The 25,000-nt window shown below is 36.7% G+C and overlaps 1 protein-coding gene across 1 annotated transcript in view; it reads right to left on the bottom strand.

Annotated features, from left to right (window-relative positions):
• Positions 1-17,663: 17,663 nt before the first annotated feature.
• The window catches only part of LOC135210232 (beta-1,3-galactosyltransferase 1-like), an 82,422-nt gene continuing 75,085 nt past the window's right edge, over positions 17,664-25,000 (bottom strand). Inside the window, exon 2 of the mRNA XM_064243078.1 lies at positions 17,664-21,693. Coding sequence (XP_064099148.1) covers positions 20,350-21,693 — 1,344 coding nt within the window. The 3' untranslated portion in view covers positions 17,664-20,349. The remainder of the gene's footprint in view (positions 21,694-25,000) is intronic.

Here is a 25,000-nt window from a genome sequence, read left to right on the forward strand (position 1 = left end):
CATATGTTACCTTTATTTTGCTTGATAGAGCTTTCACTGTAGAAAAAAAAAAATTTTCCAGCTACGAGTTGTAGTTGCCAGTTAGTGAATTTCGAACGAAATCCTCTGAAATTTGTCGCTTCATTTCTGGAACATACTGTACATGCATGACCTTTCTGTTGCTTTTAACAAGCAGACTATGTTGATTGTCTGAACTGTTTCTTAGTTTCTTATGATCAATCGATATATATGACATTCTTGCTTCACCAAGGCTATGTTTCACTGCCACTTTTAAGGTAATGTTCAAGTAAGGTCTTTATACATACTTTCCCTCTTTGGCAATCATATTTTTACCTGGGAAGTCTTTATATCTAAAAGCATTTTTTAAAAATACCATACAATGCATATACAGTCTAACCTTTGCAAAGAAAAGGTTACATTAGTTCTGAGAATCAAATCATTATCTGAGCGCTGATTTGACATTCATAGGCTTAGTAACAAAATTTCTATCAAAACAAATCTTTATCTAATGCATTCAAATACCATTATTACTGACTTATCATTCCAACATTTTAATGCAGTCATTATTCAAGAAATACGGTATAATCCTTCTAGTAGTTTACAGGACTTTGAAATTGCACAACTAGGGGATAGAAAATTATTATTTAATAATGACATGACTGTATGACTGAATTTAGTAAACTGGTAATACTCTGATACAGTACTGTATTTCAACTAGTACAAGTGCTTATCTCTTGTTCTATGCATTTTGGATGATTATTGTGGGTGCAAACCACTCATTTTGTTTGATAAAACCCTCCAAAATAATTACTATTATGTGGAACACCAGAGAGAAACAATTGGTTAAATAGAAAGGAAAACCAAAAATCAGTAAACAGCAGAAAAACAAATTGTAAAAATGATCATATTAATGGTCAGAAAAATTTAAGAGTTAATTTCTATGATAAGAGTCTATTACACAAAAAAATTATCAAAAACAAAGAAGTTATATGGCCATCTACAGAGTGACATCCTAGCCTAACCTTCCCAACCCTAACCAAAACTCAGCATACAGGTCTTACCTAGGTATGACTTTAACTTCCTTAAATTAACCTACCTGGGCAAATCATAAAATTGAAATAGGAACATTACCTACGTCCTAATTAGAACTGGGGTACACCTGTTTTTCATTGAATATTATACCAAGCACATTCTTTACCTAACTATAGTTGGGAAGTAGGTTAAGGTTAAAAGGCTGATATTGTTATTCTTATTTCAATCCTGGTAACCTAAATCTCATACTCCCCATGATAAAACACCAAAATGACAATCATTCAACCATTTCTGATATAGGTTAGCCTAAAGCTCTGTGTTGGCGAGGAATTACAATGGCATCATAAAACCCTTCAGTTTTCCATATAGGTACTAAAGGGTTTAACATATTAAAATCATAGTAAAAACTAAGGCAAAAATTAACTTTGCAATTGTACTTCGATTACTGTAGGTTTCCTAAGTAACATTTACAACATATTTTCATAAAAAAATATAAATCAATTTAATTTTATCAAGATAGTACTATAACTCACCCAATTTGGTAGTCCTTTCGTCTCCTCAAAGGACGTGGGCAGGGCTGTAGGCTCATACCTACGTCAATGTGACCTCTACTAGGGCTCATATGTCAATGTGACCTCTACTAGGGCTCATATGTCAATGTGACCTCTACTAGGGTAGTTACAGCTGGTTTTTGCGTAACTACCTTGTACTAGAATGTTCTCTCGACATTGTCTTGCTTTTGAATAAGTCAAAAAAGAAATCACAAAGCAATCAGAACACCCACTCACACAATTGGCCTGTAGTAAATTGATAAAAATGACAGGTCTATGCTCTACGTTTGTCATCTGCTACATTTAACACTAATTATCCTTTTAATCTTAGTTTGCAATGATTCAAGACATTGCAGGCTGCACTTGAAGCTGAACAACTGAGAAGGCACAAAAAATTATCGCAAAAAAAATCACAACGCTTCGAAAGTTTGTTGACACTTAAATGTTTACAAAGTTATAAAACTTATACCACACGGGTTTCTCAATAGATGTACTTGAAAAAATCCTTTAATGTGTTATATGACTGATAAACGTAAATATCTTGAATATCATAATTTTAATTTACAAATGATTCAAGTTAAAATACTAAATGTATTTCAACATCGAATTACTATTGACAGTGACAATATCGCTATTGGTATGCCTGAGAAGAGGCTCTCGTAATTAAACTGCAATAATTTTGGGTTAAAATGATTGCTCTTTCTGATTATTTGTAAATTTCATTGATAAACAGTATTTTTCATATAAACGAAATTCATTCATAACATTAATGGATCTAATTTCATTCATGTTAAAGACTTTTCCTAAGTTCAGAATATTTTAGGAACGTTATCCATATTAACTTCCACTATTGTTTACAAATAGTTACTGAGAATGTGTATACGAATTACGTTATCGCATTTTATGACGTTATTATACATAGATATATCGTAGACACGTGTCACTGTGCGTGAGCATGCATAGACTCTAGCCATATATATAAAGTGAATTCGTCAATGTGAAGGAACATAAAAGACCTTATAGGTTGGTTGAGCTGCCATTTCTTGAGCCTAATTCTAGGTAGTACTAGCCTACCTAGGGTAATAGGTTACCTTTCCTTTCAACCAAAGCTACCTGTTTGATTGGTGTACTTAAATAGGAGGTGGGACCAATTGGAATGGAACACAGATATAGTCTAATATTCCAGAATGGAGGCTTTAAGGAATACTGAACCCCCATTTACTCCTAAATAGCCTATACCTACGTAGGTATAAGGTATTACCTATAAACTCAGTAAAGGTATAGCCTACTTGGACTTACCTAGGTATACTGGAAGGTCATAGCCGCTAAACTAAACAGCTGAGGCCAGTACTTTACTTTTTTTCTTTTTTTTTTTTTTGTTTTTTTTTTTTAACCATTTCTTAGGCTTGACTAGGTTAGAATATACGCCTTTTGTTACCAATACCACATTATCTTTATGTATGCTTTATATAGTTGGCTAGTAGTTATTAGTAAGCTAGGGAACTTTTTAAATGATCAGACTAGCTCCTTATATGAGAGTAAGTCCAGCATTTACCATTTTTGCGCTAGATTTAAGCCTGTTCAGTTTTCTGTCTCAATACCTTGTCAGATCCACAAGTATGTGATATGATGTCTACTACCTCTGTATGTGTGCTATGTTTCTTTATTTGCATTGGTCTGCTTAGCTACAAAATGTTAATTACAGAGTGGAATAATGATGAAATATTATGGAATGAAGGCTTTAAGGAAGTGAAATATATAAGGTATCACACTAAATTTAGCCTAATTAGACCTACACCAGATACAAGGTCATAGGCTAAACTCAACATGCCGATTTTTACACTTTACCCTATGTTTTTTTTTTACCTTGTCTGAGCCTTGGCTAGGTTAGGTTAGAATATACCCCTTTTGTTACGAATGTCATAATGTCTTTATGTGACATTTATACAGTCAGAGGTATTAGGCTAGGGCACTTTAGAAGTGAGGCAACTCAGGTCGGAAGAAGAAGAAGATTTTAGAAGTGCTAAGTGTTACTTTTCTCAGGTCACACCACTTTCCAAATTATTATATGAGAGTAAGTCTAGATTTTGCCATTTTGTGTTAAAGTTATGCCTATTTAATTATTTGTCTCGACTTTCGATACCCTGTCAGATGCCTTTTCAAGATCAACAAATATGTTATATGAACTCTACCTCTGTATTTGTGGTGCATTTCTTTATTGCATTGACAAGGAAATTCTTCAGTTAGCTTTGTATAAAACTTAAAACTTTAGCCTTTATAAACTGCATGTTGGAGGTGAGAATGAATCCTCATTTTTGAGCCTGACATTGTGGATAGTTGAAATTTTTGAATTTTAATTATTACCTTTCTTTCATTTCAGATGCTGCTGCGTTCTAAGATTGTATGGAATCGCAACCAGGTATGGTGAGTGTTCATCGTTTTGTGTATATATTTATTGTCTCGTGTTGATGTATCGTTTGAAGTTTGTTCGTCTTTATGTTCATAACTTTGTTATGTTTTTAGAGTTTGAGGCTACATTTTACTATGATTTTTTTTCTAGGGATTATCACATAAATATGGATTCATTGTCTGGTATACAGCTGTTGAAAAGGCACTTGGTTTAGTTACTGGACTTCATTCTTTCCTGTTCATTTTCTCTGTTCATGTTGTTAGGCCCAGATAAGCCTATGTACTTCTGTTATAACTCTGTGCGCATTGTGGGCCTCATTTGTTATTTTTCAAATTGCTTTTTATGCTTCGAGTAAAATTAATTTTTGTTAATAGTTTTGATGTTGTAATTTCACGTTTTAACGATCGTGATGAGTAAAGAATGCTTAATCATTTTTAATTTTTAAAATGAAGTAGAGATTCAGTGTGCATAATTATATTATTGTGGAAGTTAAGTTCATGAATGTGAACTCATTTCATATCGTAAGTGAAATGGAAAGTCTAGGCCTACGACCATGGAAGCAAGGTTCGCTAATCGTTACCTCCCCCTCCCCTCCCCTCCCCCAACTCTTCTAACTCTCTCTCTCTCTCTCTCTCTCTCTCTCTCTCAGATTGAAGATCGCGCAATCATGTGTGCAATTGTCCTCAATTGGAGTTTACATTGTTTGGTAATTCGTTCTGCCATTCAGCAAGAAAGAGAGAGAGAGAGAGAGAGAGAGAGAGAGAGAGAGAGAGAGAGAGAGAGAGACTTTTCAAAGTTGCGTCCAGATTGAATGACAGACTTCGGCCGTTCTCTCGGGTCCAGAACTAATGAGCGGAGGACGGAACATTCTCAGGCCAGAGAACGATCGTTTCTAGAACTCACTTTTACTTGTAATTATCGCCAGTTGCTTTGAGCTGCTACGTTGGAATTTCTTTTATTTGTTAAAGAATCCTTAGAAAGATGTATATCTATAGTTTTATATTTTTATATTGGTGGATAGCCTACATCCCTGTTATAGACTTACAATTCCCTTTTAAAAACTTTAAAAATAAGGAAGACTAAGGTGTTGGAACTTATATATATATATATATATATATATATATATATATATATATATATATATATATATATATATACACACACACACATACCTAACCTTCGCTGTTGTTTTGACTACTTAAATTATATTCACCCCCTTCTTATTCTCAAACGAAATCCGCATTATACCGAGGGTGTATGTGTGTTTAGTTTGTGTGTTGTGTATGTTTGTACTCCCTTCTGTCGCTTGGATATATATATAATTTCGCTTAAAACGAAAGTGATTTACATTTCCGTGTAGTTGTTGTTTGCCTTCCTTCTTCTTCTTTTTCTTCTTCTTCTTCTTCCCGGTTTCCGCTGCTTTGAGGCCTGACCTCTGACCTCGCGTTTGTGGTGGTGTTGCTGTTGTTCCACCTACCCCCCGCCCCCTCCCCCTTTCCCACACTTTATGTAAATGGATTTAGTTTTTCCTTCACAGGAGCAAAGTACATCCCGTTGCATGTTTTCTGTTTGTGTCTGCGTATCACTATTTTTTTTTTTTAAAGTGGATATGCTGTTATAATCTCTCTCTCTCTCTCTCTCTCTCTCTCTCTCTCACTGTGTGCTGCGTGCTGTTGCTATTTATTATCTTCGTGGTCATGCTGTGAAGGATTGTTGTTATAATAGTTTAAAACCATTCTCTCTCTCTCTCTCTCTCTCTCTCTCTCTCTCTCTCTCTCTCTCTCGTGCATGCTTGTCTGTGTATCGCTCTATATATATTTTTTAATTAGGACATGTTCTGAAGAACTGTTGTGTCATATAAACTCTCTCTCTCTCTCTCTCTCTCTCTCTCTCTCTCTCTCTCTCTCTCTCTCTCTCTCTCTCATTTTTAGATTAGATTATCAACTAAGGAACTGTGCTTCGTGTTGTGCACACTCTCTTCAAAGAATGTGTCATTTTTTATTAATTCCATTGGATGTCCCAATTGTCGTGTTTGTATGTTTGCTTTCATGTTTACATTTATCTGTTAGTTCGACTAGAAATGCAAAAATATAAACGTGCAAAAATATAAACGTGCAAAAATATAAACGTGCTTTGATCCCTTGTTTATTTGCTTAAATCTCCACAAACCCCCTAAGTAATTTGGATACCCATATGTCTTGTTTGTACGTATGTGTTTGTATATTTACATTTATGATTGTTAGAATAGAAATACGCAATTTATACATGCCGTGACCCCTTGTTTATCTGCTTAAATATCAATAAACAAGTCAGTAATTTGGATACTTCATATAACCTGTTTTTTATGTATGTATGCATGCTTACATTTAAGTGCTTGTTAGAGTAAAAATGCAAGATTATTAACGTGATTTAATCCCTTGTTTATCTTCTTGAAAATCAATAAACACATAAGTAATCTGATGACATCTTCTTCTTCTTCTTCTTCTTCCCAGCTTTTTCCCATTTTTATATGGGGTCGCCGTTTCGGATGAGCCGTTTCCATCTATTTCTATCTTGCACTTCTGCCTCATCAATTCCCTTCTCATGTAAATCTCCTCTCACACAGTCCTTCCATCTCTTTCTTGGTCTCCCTCTCTTTCTTTTCCTTTTGCACCTCCACTCCCTAGTATCTCCCAGCGTGGTCCTCATCTCTCCTCAACAGGTGTCCATACCATCTCAGCCTCCCTCCTGCACTTTCTTTGATACTTCCACCACCTTAGTTGACCCCCTTGTATGTAGTCATTTCTGATCCTATCCACTCTTGTTACCCCAGACATCCACCTAAGCATTCTCATTTCTGCCACATCCATCTTCTTCTGCTCTGCTTTTCTCATGCTTGCTGTTTCCGTACCATACAGCATTGCTGTTCTTACCACCGTCTTGTGAAATTTTCCTTTTAACCTAAGCGGCACTCTTTTGTCACAAAGAACTCCCGAGGCCGCTCTCCAGTTGTTCCAGCCTGCCTGTACCCGATGTTTTACTTCTTCTTCCATACTTCCTCCAGCATTAACAAAAGATCCCAAATACTTAAACTTATCAACTCTCCTTATTTGCTCTCCACCAAGCTGAATACTTTCTCTATCATCCCCCTCAGTGGTGGTACACATATATTCTGTCTTGGATCTACTTATTTCTCATTCCTCTGTTCTCCAGTACTTGTCTCCATCTTTCCAATTTCACTTCCAGATCTTCCCTGCTCTCTGCACACAGAACAATATCATCCGCATACAATATGTTCCATGGTACTGTCTCCCTTACTTCCTCTATTATAAACATCCACACTATTTAAAGTTAAAACGATAAATGGGCTCAGAGCCGACCCTTGGTGTAATCCTACTCTCACCTCAAAACCTTCTGTCTCCCCAACACTGCTCCTCACTCTGGTAAATACATTCCGGTACATCTCTTGTATCAATCGCACATACTTCTCTTGGCACCATCTTCTCCCTCAGGCTCCTCCATACCTCTTGTCTCGGGACTCTGTCATAAGCCTTTTCAAGGTCAATGAATACCATATGTAGGCCCTCCTTTGTCTTTCCCGAATTTCTCCATTATTTGCCTCAGACAAAATATACCATCTGTTGTTCCCACCCCTTCCCTTCATAAATCCCATCTGCTCTTTACCTATTTGTACTTCTTCTCTCAGTCTAGCATCTATCATCCTTTCCAGTATCTTAAAGTGTGGGACATCAATTTAATGCCCCTATAATTACCACACTCTTGGACATCGCCTTTCCCTTTAAAAATTGGGATCAATATACTCCCACGCCACTCATTTGGTATCTTTTCCGTTCAAGGATCTTTATCATAAGATCGTACAGTATATCCACTCCTTCATCTCCTAATGCTTTCCATGCCTCCACCGGGATCATGTCTGGTCCGGTTGCCTTCCCATTCTTCATCTTCTTCAGTGCATTTAGTACCTCTTGCCTAGAAAACCTCATTACCATGCCAATGTTCACTTGCCACATCCTCTCTTATTAGTCTATTATTTTCTTCATTTAACAACTGTTCGAAATATTCTTTCCATCTCTTCACAATGTCTTCCTCCTTTCTAAGCACTACACCCTCTTGATTCTTTATTTGTTTGATGTGTGTTATATCTTTGGTGCTCTTATTTCTAGCCTTTGATAGCTTCATCATCTTCTTTAATCCTTCCTTTGTCCCCAGCTCATTATACACATCATCATACGACTTTGCTTTAGCTTGGGCTACCCCACCCTTTTTCACCACCTTGTTTTTCTCTCTGTACCTATTTCTGTCTTCCACTGACTGTGACTCTTCCCATCTTTTCTTTGCCTCCTTCTTATCTTTTACTACTTTCTCAATGTCTTCATCCCACCACCAACTATCCTTTTCTTCCCATATGATACCAATGTCTCTCCTAGCAGCTCCTTTCCATGCCTTCTTATTACTGCTGCATTTCGTGCCCACCATTCTTGAACATCTTCAATCCCTATATCAATATCCTCCAAAACCCTCCTCTTAAACTCTCTCTTCTTATCCCTTCCTTCTGTAATTCGTACTTCATTTTAATTTTCCTTATCCCTTTAGCTTTGGTTTTTCTTTCCCCTTTTTCAACTTCAAGTCCATACATAGCAGCCTGTTGTTGGGGGGCTACATGGTCGCCTGGAATAACTTTGCAGTTCTTGACCTCCACCAGATTTATCCTTTTATACAAGAAATAGTCTATCTGGGAGAATCTTCCCCCACATCCTATATGTTATTAGGTGTTCCCTTTTCTTCTCAAAAAATGTGTTTACTATTGCCATGTCGAATGACACAGCAAAGTCCACTACACTCTCTCCTTCTGGTTTCTCTCTCCAATTCCATGGCCCCCATGCACCCGCCCAATCGCCTCATTTTCACTTCCGACATGGCCATTCAAATCTGCCCCAAACTATCACCCTCTCATGCTCTTCAGTTCTTGCATTATTCCATCCATGTCTCTCCAGAAATTTCCCTTGCTCTTCTTCTGTGCAACCAACTTGTGGTGCTATGCGCTTATAATATTCAGAATCTCTCCTCCATAACATATCTTCAATCTGATGATACGGTCATTCTTTCTATGCACTTCTATTACCGAGTTCTTTAGTTCACTAGACAGTACTATGCCAACTCCATTTCTACCTTGTTTATTTGCTCCAAGTAATCTGATGACATCCCCCCCAGTCAATTTGCAATTCATTGCCCATGAGTTTGTATTTCAGATACTTTTTTTTTTTTTTGCAAAGGAATGAGACTCCTCTCTATTGTCCAGTCACAAAGGACTGTAGGAGAGCCAGTTGATGTTTGCTCAAGGCAACACAGAGAAATTATAGCTCGCTTAGAAGGCACAGACAGGTATTATAAGCAGGTAGTGACAAGGTAGTATTATCTGTGGGAAGCTGTTTAGGGTAATAGTGTGTGTATGTTTTTTGTTTTATTGGTTTGCTCGGTGGAGTTTTAAATGTCTATGTATGTAAGTAAATATGTAAATATATACATACATACATACATATATATATGTATATGTGTATATATATGTATATATATATGTATATAGATATATATATATATATATATATATATATATATATATATATATATATACATACATACATAATAAAAGGACCCCGTAAAACTGCCAAAATATAGAAAAATATAGAAAGGGCTATATTTCAGAGATTGCTGTCTCTCTCTTCAGGTAGGTAATTACCTACCTGAGGAGAGAGACAGCAATCTATGAATATAGTACTTGCTTTCTATATTTTGGCGTTTTTATGGGATCCTTTTATTAGATGGAATTCTGTTGTAACAGAAATTTTTACCATTTTTCCAACCAGTCTATAATATATATATATATATAATATATAATATATAAATTATTGTATATATAATATATATATATATATATATATATCGAACTACAAATGTCCTTTAATATCTAATTCGCTCTACCTCGGAATTAATATATATTTTCATATATGCTTAACCGAGGGGGAATTTATTAAGCGATAATAGAATTGGCGATCGACAGACGCGAACCAGCGACCTCCCAATTCCAGGACTGGCAGTGAAGCCTTAAAACCATATGAATCACGGTAATGTGATAGACGTATATATATATATATATATATATATATATATATATATATATATATATATGTATATTTATATATATATATATATATATATATATATATATATATATATGTGTGTGTGTGTGTGTGTGTGTGTTTATGTATATAATATATATATATATATATATATATATATATATATATATATATATATATATATGATACACGTGTGTGTGTGTGTGTATGTATATAATATATAATATATATACACACGTTGGATGTACTAAAACTATATTTAGACTACAATTGAAGGGAATTAAGTTAAGCTAGAAACGAATAAATTTACTTACCCACTTTTGAATAGCTCTCTCTCTCTCTCTCTCCTGAGTTTGAATTATATATTTGGTCTCTTTCATACATCATATATTGTTGTTAGATACCATTCTAGTTTACAACTAGCAAGCACCTCTCTCTCTCTCTCTCTCTCTCTCTCTCTCTCTCTCTCTCTCTCTCTCTCTCTCTGTGGTACCATAAAACAGACGCTTAACGGTGATTGAAATTCACGGGTCATAGGTCACAGTGAGACGCATCGCGGGAGGAAATGATGATGATGCTTTGACCCAGGAAGCATCAACATCTACTTATCATGGCCCTCGTTGCTGTCAGTATCATCATCGCCATCTCTGTCTCCTTACGAAGGAAAATGACGGTTAGAGACGTTAAAACCGTTAGTGCATCATTTTTTAAAATATTTGTCTCTTCTGGTACTGGCAGCTGATTGGTTGTCTCGTATCTATCCGCCCATCAAGGAGCAGTAAACTCTGATTTGAAATATTCGTCCAGGAAATTCACTCAATCTTTTGAATAGTACTCCTTATTTTCCTTTATTTTTTAAATTCTCAATTTCATCTTTTAATCCAGCCTTTTTTACGTAACATTCCTCGAGAGCATTTTGTTTATGTTGTGACGTCATAATCCTTCCTGTCCACTCGTTTTGACCGTTATTGTTGACCCCAAAACAGTCGCTTATTCATTTGTATAATATCCTTTTTTGCCTGTGTTGGTGCCCTTTTCCTGTTATTCGCGATGCTAATGTGAATGTTCTTTCTATAATAAATAAAAGTATGAAAAGGTGTTAAATCTTAAGATGGCATGATAGTCCATAATTACCTCCAATGACGAACGTTGAGATTAACCTTGAAAATAATTGAAAATAATCATATCCTCCTGTTATGAACACTGAGATCAACCTTTGTGAAGATGAAGATACAATTCAGTCGTGTATTTCACGAATGAAGAAAGCTTTTTTTTTTCTTTTTAATCCAGTTTTTCAAAACTGACCCGGAAAATATCTTTGAAAAGAAAAGTCGTCGAAAATAACCGTTCTCGTCTCCAGACGTCGCCCAAACGTCAGGAGAAAAATTGACATCATTTCATTGCCCCTGTCTCGCCCAAGACCCGACTGAGTGACAGGAAGCTCGGGGTCATAGCCAGGTCAGGTTGTCTGTTTTTTTTCTTCTTCTTCTTCTTGCCTCTTAAATAATTGGGTGAAACCTTGGGGCTGTCAACGTTCAGTTTAACCACGTCATTCTTCGTCTGTTTTTTACCAATAGGTTCGTTTGTCTTGGAGATTAGGAAGATCTCTCTCTCTCTCTCTCTCTCTCTCTCTCTCTCTCTCTCTCTCTCTCTCTCTCTCTCTCTCCTCTCTCTCTACTTTCAAAAGTGGATCAAGACTAGAGGGAAGTAATTATAGGCCTGTGAGTCTAACATCACATATGAGTGAAAGGTGATGAAAGGGTAATGAAGAAAAATATTATGAAACATTTAATAAAAAATATTTTGTTTAATATAGGACAACATGGTTTCGTACTCGGAAAAAGTACACAAACCCAACTGTTAGTCCACCGTGAGAACATATGAAAATATGAAAAGCGGAAATGAAACAGATGTGGGTTATCTAGACTTTGCAAAAGCTTTTGACAAGGTAGACCATGATATATTAGCGAAGAAAATTAGAAAACATAATATAGTGGATCAAGTAGGAAGATGGCTAAAAGAATTTTTACACAACAGAAAACGGATAGTTATTGCAAACGATGAGAAATCGGATGAAGCTAAGGTAATATCCGGTGTACCACAAGGTACGGTGTTAGCTGCTTTACTGTTTGTTATTATGATTGCAGACATAGACAGTAATGTTAAGGACTCGGTAGTGAGTAGTTTCGCCGATGACACAAGAATTACTTGTGATGAAGATAGGAACGCGCTACAAAGAGACCTTAACAAAGTATATGATTGGGCAGAGGTAAATAGGATGGTATTTAACTCTGATAAATTTGAATCAATAAATTATGGAGACAGAGAAGGAAAGCTATATGCATATAGGGGACCTAATAATGAGACAGTCACAAATAAGGAAGCAGTTAAAGACCTTGGTGTGATGATGAATAGAAACATGTTATGCAACGATCAATTAGCAATTCTATTGGCAAAATGTAAAGCAAAAATGGGAATGTTGTTACGGCACTTCAAAACTAGAAAAGCTGAACACATAATTATGCTTTATAAAACATATGTCCGTAGTCCACTTGAATATTGCAATATGATATGGTACCCACACTATCAAAAGGATATTGCACAAATAGAGAGTGTACAAAGGTCCTTTACAGCTAGAATAGAAGAAATTAAGGATCTTGACTACTGGGAAAGACTACAATCCTTAAAATTATATAGTCTAGAAAGGAGAAGAGAACGCTACATGATAATTCAGGCATGGAAACAGATAGAAGGAATAGCAGAAAACATCATGGAGCTAAAAATATCAGAAAGAGCAAGCAGAGGTAGATTAATAGTGCCCAAAACTATACCAGGAAACATAAGGAAAGCACACAGGACATTAATCCACTACGCACCAGCATCGATAATGCAGCGTCTATTCAATGCGTTGCCAGCTCATCTGAGGAATATATCAGGAGTGAGCGTAGATGTGTTTAAGAATAAGCTCGACAAATATCTAAGCTGCATCCCAGACCACCCAAGATTGGAAGATGCAAAATATACCGGAAGATGCATCAGCAACTCTCTGGTAGACATTAGAGGTGCCTCACACTGAGGGACCTGGGGTAACCCGAACAAGATGTAAGGTCTGTAAGGTCTCTCTCTTTCATTGAGGAAAAATATAGGTAATGTAGCGGTGAAGCAACGTGATTGCTTGTGTTAACCTATTCATAGAGTCACTACATTATCTCTCTCTCTCTCTCTCTCTCTCTCTCTCTCTCTTAAAAAAAGGAATCCCAACAACGCTTGGTGTCCATTGGAGCGAACAAATGCTCCAGTGATCCGGGCGACGATGCTATCTGAATATTAGGTGGTATTAGGGGGACTTGGAATCTCTCCATCTTTCCATTCCATTGTCTCGAGGATTAAAAAAAAAATTCGATGTTCTCGGACGATTTTTTCCATGTTTTTTCCCCCTTCTCGTAATGGTTCTGCCATCTACTGCTTTTATTTATTTTTTATTTATTGATTTTTTATGTAATTTTAAATTTATTATTATTCAATTATTTAATTAATTTTTATGTATATATTTGTGTGTATTGTATATATTTATTTAAGATTTTTAAAAAACTAAAAATAATATGTTTATAAATTTGTTTAATAATATTTATTTATAAATGATTTTATTTTATTTAATTGTATATGAATTTATTTCCTTATCTACAGTTTTATTTATTTACTGATAAATTTATTTATTTTAATTTAATTTTTTATTTATAAATTTAACTTACTTGATTTATTTAAGAGGATTGTGTATTGTGTTGTTTAAATGAAAGTTTGTGTTCTTTTGATCTGGTACATATCATCCATACTTTTTTAGTGTATATATTAATATATACTATACTATTATCTATATATATATATATTAATATAATTAGAACCCTATTTTATATAGATATACATATATATTATATAATAATATAATACACACACATTATATATATATATATATATATATATATATATATTATATATATATATATATATATCTATATTTATATATATATAAAATTTTTTATTTGTTTGATTATTTAAACTCTCTCTCTCTCTCTCTCTCTCTCTCTCTCTCTCTCTCTCTCTCTCTCTCATTTTTAGCCATTTCAAGTAGCAGACAATGTCTGCTCACTTCAAATTCCACCCTTTTACTTTTGTCTCTCTTAAAAAACTTGACTGCCATTAGCCCACCTCTAGGAAGGGCCTCATCCACCTTTCTGGGAGTATTTCCTCTCGCCAAGGGGTCCCCAACCCTCTACCAGGCTCTCCTGTGAAAGCGAATGGCAAAGTCTAGATTGTAGAAGCTAGTGGTAGTACATAAACTAGTCTAGGTTTTGAAAGTTGTGGTTTTATGGTCAGAATCCTAACTCAAATCAGTTTGACGCCGGAAGTGACCCAGCCATAACAAATAGCAGCGCTGAAAATACAATCCAAAGTTTTGGGGAGAAGAGGCATGTTTTTGAGCGTCCCAGCTCACGCGCATGCGCATTTGAACTTCAGACATATACCGATACGGAACAACGCGCACCGGATCAAATGGACCCTGAGTTCTAAAAAGATAAAAATAAGAGAATTAGTCAGGGACACACTGCAATTTCGTTCACGCGTGCATACACCCCGGTATGTGTACTCTCTCTCTCTCTCTCTCTCTCTCTCTCTCTCTCTCTCTGTGTGTGGACAAAGCACCTAACATCATCTCATGCGCAAAAGGAGGTGGAATTTCTCTCTCTCTCTCTCTCTCTCTCTCTCTCTCTCTCTCTCTCTCTCTCGTACGCAAATTTTGGCCAAATATCTTCATGGCGATCCGATGTGGGAGATTTCAATGCGTCTTCTACCTTCCCCAGTCAGTGGGTTTAATCTGATATAAGCGTTGCCAATTCGTGATATATATATATATTTTTCATTTTATAAAAATTCCATAAACTTCGAGAGAAGACTGGAGGGTCTCAATATCTCACCAAAACAATTACTGTTTTTTATTTTTTGCTGTCTCTGTCTGTTTCTCTTACTTTATGGCGTCACTCATTGGATTTTCTTAAATATTGCTTATAATATATCTTCCCGATTCGTTGATTTCATCAGCCGTGCGGCAAAGATGATTGGTGGTAAGTTTTGTGTGTAATGGTGGATCGAAGATATTTTTAAACGTTGTGGCACTTTTTGGTCGTTAATTTTTATTCTGTCTCGGGATTTTGATTGGAGTTTTGATCTCTTATATCTGTTCTTATTGATATGATATTTTTACGAAGATATATATATATAATATATATATATATATATATATATATATATATATATATATATATATAATATATCAGCGTGAAGGTGGACTATTAGAAACGTTGCAATTCATTACAATTCTTTATTTCCTACGTTTCGTAATATCATTATTACATCTTCAGGGAATCTGTTAAACAATAAATAAAATTAATTTAAAAATTGCTTAAAAAAATTACTCTTTAAAAATTACTCTAAAATTCACATTTGTAAATTACAACACAATTAAAAAACATACAGAAACGAAAACAAAAAAAATAAAAATAAAAAGACCAAAGACCGCTAACCAACCTTATGCCGAGAAGGCAAGAGACAGAATGACAGAACAAATAAAAGTTAGCTCAGGTACAGTTGTGTGGAGGAGGTCTGGGGTATTTAACTGGGGAACCAGTTGTTAATAAATAATGACTCTAGGATAGGCAGTTCATATGCATTGTTCGCTTGGCCTATGACTTGGAAATGACTTCTTTCTATATATATTTTTAAAATTTTTCGAATGGTTTCTTATATTAGAGTGTTCGGGATTGGAGACCCTACAGCCAGTACGAAACTTAATCCCCGATGAGAGTCGATTCTGACCCGCAGTAACCTCCTCGTGGATCCGAACATATGTCCCACGAGTTACACTTAGGGCAAGTATACTTATAGACCACTGGTCTATAAGTATACTTGCCCTAAGTGTAACTCTGGACATATGTCGGATCCACGAGGAGGTTACTGCGGGTCAGAATCGACTCTCATCGGGGATTAAGTTTCCGTACTGGCTGTAGGGTCTCCAATCCCGAACACTCTAATATAAGAAACCATTCGAAAAATTTTAAAATATATATAGAAAGAAGTCATTTCCAAGTCATAGGCCAAGCGAACAATGCATATGAACGCCTATCCTAGAGTCATTATTTATTAAACAACTGGTTCCCCAGTTAAATACCCAGACCTCCTCCACACAACTGTACCTGAGCTAACTTTTATTTGTTCTGTCATTCTGTCTCTTGCCTTCTCGGCATAAGGTTGGTTAGCGGTCTTTGGTCTTTTTATTTTTATTTTTTTGTTTTCGTTTCTGTAGTTTTTTAATTGTGTTGTAATTTACAAATGTTGAATTTTAGAGTAATTTTTAAAGTAATTTTTAAGTAATTTTAAATTAATTTTATCTATTGTTTAACAGATTCCCTGAAGATGTAATAATGATATTACGAAACGTAGGAAATAAAGAATTGTAAGAATTGCAACGTTTCTAATAGTCCACCTTCACGCTGATGTGTCCTACTGGCCGTCGCCTTCCTCTGTCTCCTGATATATATATATATATATATATATATATATATATATATATATATATATATATATATATATATATATATATATATATATATATATATATATATATATATATATATATATATTATATATATATATATATATATATATAAAGATTAAAAAATAAGTTTGGCTAATTGTCCAGTTACTCCAATTTATTTTGTATTATCTTTTACCACCGTAAACTTCACATCTCGAGATACCACCCTCCCTCCCCCCTTAAAACCTTAGTTAATTGTTAAGAAATTGTCTTCGGAAAAAAAAGACACTTCCTTTGCAAAAAGTCTACCTTCCCCCTCCCCTTTTCAAAAAAAAAAAAAAAAAAAAAAAGAAAGAAAAACCTCTCATAAAAAGTTGTTTCGTCACTCTTTCAATACTCGTCTCGTACCTGTTGAAGAAAGAGGCTGTCAAGACATTGAGAGCGATTTGCCTCACTAAATCAGAAGAATAGAGAAATGCACTGGTGTTTGATTGGATCATTTTTCTATTTCGAGGGTTTTGTTATTCTCTTTTATCGTTTTATTTGGTTTTTAATGGGTTTTATCATGCGGTCTGTCTCTCCTTTTTTTTTATTCTTACTTTGGTTTATTGTGATTTATCTTAACATGTTATCTAGCTTATTTCGTATTTAATTTAATCTTGCCGGCTATTCTCTCTCTCTCTCTCTCTCTCTCTCTCTCTCTCTCTCTCGTAATTATTTATGCTTTAGATAACTGGAAATTGTCATGCAAGCAGTATTGGTTTCACTTTCTGTATTATTATTACTATTATTATTATTATTAGTTATTATTATTATTATTATTATTATTATTATTATATTACAGCACTTGGAGATTTTCATTTCTGATAATAACTGTGTATAATTCCTATAGTTTTTTTTTTATAATTGTACTAGGGGAATGGGTTAAAAAAAAACAAAGAATATTTGTAGATTTTATATTTAATTTTTTTGACAGTAAGTAAAATAATTTTATATTATATACAAACATATCACAGATTAGTAGCGACATCCGGCAACGCTCTGCTGAACCAAGTTAATGACGAATAATTTGAAGGTACTGGGAATCTAGTTTTTTTAAAGCTTACTAGATCATAATTTTGATGGTAGACTTATAGACTTCATATTTCCTCGCGTATCTAACATTTTAAACGCGAAATTTGGTTTTTAAAAGTGAAAAAATAACTACGTAAAATGTTTATCTTCAAAGCTTGTCCCAACAGAAGTTGAATTGAACGACCGTCGAGTGAGATTCATCAAGCAGTTTTAGTATGATGCCTTTGACGTATTGCCTTCGTTGTGATGATGATGATGATGATGATAATGGTGATAATCATTATGGCCGTTGGGAGGGAAGGGTGTTGGTGTAAGGGGTAAAGCGGTTGTTGGTTGGGGGGGGGGTGATGAAAATCATGACGTAATATTCATGACAGATTATAACGAGTTTCTGCGCTTTACAGGATATACAAAAAAAAAAAAAAAAAAAGATCTGGTTGCTTTTAAGGATTTTTTTTTCCTTTAAAGGATTTTTTTTTATCCTCTGAAGGTTTCTTTTTTGTTAAGAGGAATAAAGGAGTGGTCGTTCCTGTTTTTAACGACTTGCGCGCGCTTGTGCTCCCACACATATATTATGTGTGTTTATGTGTAAAACAAAACATATATTTTCGTCATGGTATTGATTGGTTATATCATTATTCTCTCGTTCTCGATTTTTCCCCACTTTAGTCATTTTATTGTAGATGGTTCCCCCCGACTCCCCCTCTCTCTCTAGGATGGACTGACAAGTCTTTGAGACATCCTAATCCTTGTAATTCTCTCTCTCTCTCTCTCTCTCTCTCTCTCTCTCTCTCTCTCTCTCAGTTTTGCAATATTCGTCGTCTTCCAATTTTTTACTTATCATCTCCTCTCGTCTTTTCATCCTTTATTTATCTCTTCCTCTTACTTTTCCCACTTTACTATTTTCCCTCATTTCCTCCTTTCTTTTTCTGTTCACCTCCTTAAAATAAAATCTTGCTTTCTTTTCCGTCTTTCGCTCGCTTTCTTCATTCTCTCATTTTCTCCCCCTAAGCTTTCTTGTGCAACTCGTATCTCATAGCCCATGTGAAGGGCGTTGATTATCTCTCTCTCTCTCTCTCTCTCTCTCTCTCTCTCTCTCTCTCTCCCTTCCTCGATCCGTGCAATTACTAGAGTGTTTATCACGTCATGGTTCAATCTTTTCTTCTTAGAACTTGTTATCGTTGATAAAATAAAACTGTACGTACCCCCCCCCCACCTCTCTCTCTCACTCTCTCTCTCTCGCTCTCTCTCTCTTGATGATGTTTTAATTGTAAGATTTAGAGAGCTCTAACCATTTGAAATAGTTGTCACGTGCATACATACAGACATACATACTTCATTTATTCATACATACGTACATGCATTAATTTAATCATACATATATACATTCATACATATATTCATACTCAGTGTCTGGCGAGAGAAACCCGGAGAATTAATCACGCAGAAGGATAATTAAAAAACATTTAATTCTTGTATACAAGAAAGTCGAGACAAAAACCGAACGTATTTTTCCTAATCTCTATTGAAATGTCATTGACGTTAAATTTGTACCGTGGTCTCGTTTTTATCGGCCATTTTATTGCGTTATTCAGCTCCACTCGTGGGTGAGCCTTTGGGGAAGACGAAGAAGAAGAAATAGAAAAAGAAGAAGGAAAAGAAATAGCAAGACTCACGGAAAAGGATGAAAAGTTCACTCGACCTGGAACCATTGTAATGCTTCTCATTCTCGGGTATCACTCGGCCTTTGGAAGCTTTGTAATGCTTCTCATTCTCGGATATATTCCGGGCGTCGGAGACTGGGCCCCCGGGCGGGCGTCCCGGGGGCTGGATGAGTCACAGGCGCTTTCCTTTGTTCGGTTGTGAACGAACGCTCTGTTCTGTTCTCTTCGGCGCGTTCATAAAAGATTCCTGACGTTTATTTAAGCGTATTGGCAGCAGCGTTGTCGTGAATATCTTTAAACAGGATCTACTAGCCCCTCCCCCTGGTTTGGGGCTAAAGGGAGGGTTGGGGGGAGGGGGAGGGTATTCGTCTGTTCTTTATTGTGTGCGTCTCCTCAGTGTAAGAATCATTTTATCAGAGTGACCTTTTCTCGTTTGAGAGAAAAAATTTCGACCTTTCCAGGTTTATGTTAGCGTGAACAGAAATTGTTTCTTTCCTAAACGTAGATTTTATGAAAGAAAATATATATCCTTTTATTCACAGAATATACTTTTATAAGTGATTTTATATCTTCGGAATTGTTCGGTAAATGTTATGTATGATGATAATGGTAATGATGAGTGATTGGTATGAGTGATGTTACAACGTCAAGACTATGATGTATATATGATATATACTCATTCATTATTTTTTTATTTATATAAAAATAGACTTTTCATTTTCTTTATTACATACACTGTACAATCGCGGACTATATGGCGTTAATAAAGCTATAAATGCTGCAAGCTCTCTCTCTCTCTCTCTCTCTCTCTCTCTCTCTCTCTCTCTCTCTCTCAACTGAATTTTTGATTTTCAACCATCAGCGCAATACAAGAAATTAAAATGAATTATTGTCATCTCTCATTGCCTCCTGAAGAAGGCGACGAAGACGCGGGTTCCCCCTCCTTGGGGTTCGCTCCGATGTCGAGGGCGTGACCGTTGGTGGCATGCTGCCACAACTCCTGCAGCGTCGTCCTCCAGTCCGGGCAGGCGGGATCGAGATGAGCGAAAGTATACGGAGGAGGGGCCTTCGGTCTCCCCTTCGCCTTCTGCGCCCACTGGACCATCTCGTTGTGGTCGTAGGAATACCTCAGGTTGAGGTAGTGGGGCTGGAGCTGCAGCGACTCCGCCAGGAGCCCCGTGACCCAAACGTCGTCCACCCAGATCCTCGGAGACACGTCCGAATGTGCCGCCCTGTAGAGTTGCTGGACGGTGTCCGGCGTCGCTACGTAAGCCAGCCCCGCGCAGTATCTCGGGTACTCGTCCCAAGGGTAGTCCCGGGTACTGACAGCCCACTTCCCTTCCCTCTGGGGCTCCGTGCCCGCCGGCAGGACGTTGCAAGCCAGCATCCGCGGCGGAGGCGGGGTATCCGCCCCGAAGGTTCTCTCTAAGAGCGACTTGAGTCCTGGGACGTCGATGAAAGCGTCGTCGTCAGCCTTGACGACGTAGTTGGCATGGGGGCACTTGGTGGCCGCCCACTTGAGGGCCATGACGTGCTTGTAGGTCAGGTTGTGGTAGTGGTCGTGGAAGTTACCAACGACGAGGTCCCCGTGGCGATCGGCCTCCTGCTCGACCAGGCCTCCGACGTCGAGTCCTCCCGGTTGGTTCTTGTCTTCCTTCTGACCTGTTCCTTCTCCTCCCCCTCCACTCCCCTCCCCCAGCATGAAGATGGTCCGGGTGACCCACCCATCCTCCAGGGTCCTGTACCCTCCCCAGGTGGCTCTGATGGCTTGCCTCTGGCGGAAGTGGTCGGGGCGGGAATGGACCAAAAACAAGAAATAGAGGCGGGAAGGACTGCAGGATCCCACCGCATCGCGGGTGTACCGGAAGTCCTTTAGGTCCAGGAGGGTGCTGGGCGGCGGGTGGGGCAGCTCCGCCAAGGTTAACGAAGACACCGACGGGCGCGAGGGAGACGTGGTGGGCGTGGGCGGTCTCCTGGTGGTGAGCGTCGCCAGCAAGATGTGGCTCGCTCCGGTTACGAGGGTCAGGAGGAGAGTGAGCTGGGCAAGTCTGACGACGCAGAGGCGCCCGCACCACCCACAGCGGCCGCATCTGTCGCACCACCCGCTGCTGCTACTGCCGGTGCTGTGCCCTTCGTGGAGGCCCGGGATCGGGCTGCTACTTCGGCTGCTTCCTCTGCTGCTGCCCCTGCTTCTGCTGATGCCGACGGTCCATAGGCGGGCCTCAAGCAGATCGTTCTGGAAGAATAAAGGGAGAAGGTCAATAATAAAAAGGAAGTGTTAAGTAGGAGGTTATACGCACACACACACACTACCACACACACACACACACACACACACACATATATATTATATCTATATATATGTATACATATATATATATACATATAGCTATATAGATATAACTATTAGATATTTGGAAACCGTGAATACTAATATGAAAATATAAGTTTAGTATGTGCAATAATGTAAAAGCTTTATATAGGTATTTATACACATAGGTATATGTTGTTATATATATTATATATAATATATATAATATATATATATAATATAACATAAAATCAATATGGTTGATATATACCTCTATAAGCATTTAATTATTGGCACATACTAAATATATAATATATATATATATATATATTATAATTATATATATAATTATATATATATAATCTATAAGTACACCAATATAGGGGGGCCTCAAGCAGAATCGTTCTGGAAGAATAAAGGGAGAAGGTCAATAATAAAAAGGAAGTGTTAAGTAGGAGGTTATACGCACACACACACACCACACATACACACACACACACACACACACACATATATATATATATAAGTATATATATATATATTATATTATACAAATATAGCGATATAGCTATACTATAGCTATTTGGAAACCGTGTAATACTAATATGAAATATAAGTTTAGTATGCAATAATGTAAATGGTATATAAGGTATATATACACATATGTATATATATTATATATATATTATATACCATATAAATACATATCATTATGTGATATGATACATATATATTGTGGTTACCATTAAGTTGCACAACTAATATATATATATATAGGTATATATATATTAAGGTACACCAATATAAATATAATTATACTGATATAATTTAATGATATAATGATTGGATAAAATGATATTAAAAGGATTTAGTAGCACCACTACTTGCCAACTTCTTTTCGTATGGGGAAGTTGGTCGATTGTATGGGTTGTCCTTGAGGTAATCCCTATCCTTATGTCTGCCAGGTAGGAATAAAGAAAAACATTTCGTGTTGCACACAAGAAAATTTGAGAAGTAGAGTATAATGGGAGGTGGTTGGGTAGGAAATGTTTTTTTGGCGGAAATAGGATGTGGGAGGGGGAGGGGAGCAGTTAGGATTTGAGACAGATATATCATAATTTCCCCCTGTTCCCATCTTCCTTCTCCCCCTTCTCCTTCACTTCAATCCTCCCTCTCCCCCTCTCTCTCAATTATCTTCAAGGCTGCCTCCATTTGATGAACACTATGGTTAGTTGATATCCGCCTCTGACACAGGTGGAGTTATTATTCTGATGTGCTTCTCCTCTCTTTCTCTCTCTCTCTCTCTCTCTCTCTCTCTCAGAATATTACACTTCAGAAAGTAGACCCTGTTTCAAAATACTGACATAGGTTTGCATATTATGTCACTAAAGCTTTTGGGATTAAACAGAGTTCACGAAGTGATCATTCTTAAGAAAAGGAAAGAAAACGAGAATTTTTTAAAAAAGAAAGAAAACGAGAATGAAATAGATAGGGAAAAACTAAGAGAAGCTTCAATTGAGGGTTAGAATATTTTCTGAATATTGTGAATCGGGATTGATAATTTAATAAGGGGAAACATGTTTTCCCAGACAATGTTTACTAAAAAAAATAAATGTTTTCTTTATTTAGTGAACTGTGAATTTTGTTCGTAATTCTAAGAAATATAGAATGTGTTAATGTAAATAACTTTTCATTACGTAACATGAAAGTAATTGGTGAAAAGATGTTAGACATATTTCTTTTCAGTGTAGTATTGAGTCATTTCAAGAAGACGTTCAGAATAAATAAATAAATATATATACATTACATATAATATATACATTATATATATAAAAGAGCTTGACATCACTGTACCTAGCGAAAATTTTTATACTTCAACAAAGTGCTATGCGTTGCGGTTGCCTCGGAGGTTGGGGTTAATCCTCGGCCGGGCGGGGGTTTGGTTTGGGGGGGGGGGGGTGGGGGGGGGGGGGGGGGCGGTTGTGGTGGTGATAGGAAGGGGAAGGGGGCGGAGGAATGCTAGGGGTATGTACAGAGAGATTTTTATTTACAGTAGTTGTCGGGCAGTGTCAGAATAGGTTGCCAGTTGTGTTGGTGTTTGCTTACGACAAATGTGGATATCAAGTTCCCTTACACTATTGCGTGTGTTGTGGATGACTGTTAGGTAACCCTCTCCCCACCCCCCTTCTCTCTCTCTCTCTCTCCCCCCCCCCCCTCTCTCTCTCTCTCTCTCTCTCTCTCTCTCTCAAATAAAACTTTTAATTCTTTTGATGACTGACTGACGTGATTCCAGCGGCTGCATGTGTCCCTAGTTATCACTGAGACATAATCTCATACATAATCTCACACATAATCTCATACGTAATAGAATACATTCTCCCTTCTTCCTCCAAATCCTTTTTACGTAAATGTAGGAGTCCTGAAGGAGCGTCCTGCCGGATCTCCTGCTTCTGGGCGTGTGAATTCACAGGAAATAGTCGAGTATTAAGGATTTTCTAGAGATGGAACAGGAAATATCATCTTTGGACAGTCACCTGTTCTTTTCTTCTCTTTAAATTCCGTGTCCTCGCAGAGGAGGAGAGAGGAGAGAGAGAGAGAGAGAGAGAGAGAGAGAGTTGTCTATTCCTGTTGAAGAAAGTGTCTGGGTTACTTGTCGCTTCTGTAAAAGTAATATGATATATCTCCCAAGTACGGTAATGCTTCCTGCAGTGGAAGGTGTTTTACATATGTGTATATATATATATATATATATATATATATATATATATATATATATATATATATATATATATATTATATATATATATATATATTATTATATATGGTACGGGGATGCGGGAAGGACATGGCACATTACATGATTCTTTATTGCTAACGTCTTGTGAAAGAGTCAAAATATGATGGCCACATTGAAACAGGCGAGGTTTACACAACGTAGATCCTTCCGTATCCCCGTACCTATTTCATCGAGGATTAGCCCACCAGCGATGAAGAATATCTTATTGTGAACATGAGGATCTACGTTGGGTAAACCTCGCCTGTTTCAATGGCCATCATATTTTACTCTTTCACAAGACGCTAGCAATAAAGAATCATGTAATGTGCCATGTCCTTCCGTATCCCCGTACCTTTTTCATCGAGGATTAGCCCACCAGCGAACATGAAGAATATATATATATATATATACTATATATATATATTATATATATATATATGTATATTATATATATAT

This window comes from Macrobrachium nipponense, chromosome 39 (assembly GCF_015104395.2).
Source record: "Macrobrachium nipponense isolate FS-2020 chromosome 39, ASM1510439v2, whole genome shotgun sequence".
Classification (NCBI taxonomy): domain Eukaryota; kingdom Metazoa; phylum Arthropoda; class Malacostraca; order Decapoda; family Palaemonidae; genus Macrobrachium; species Macrobrachium nipponense.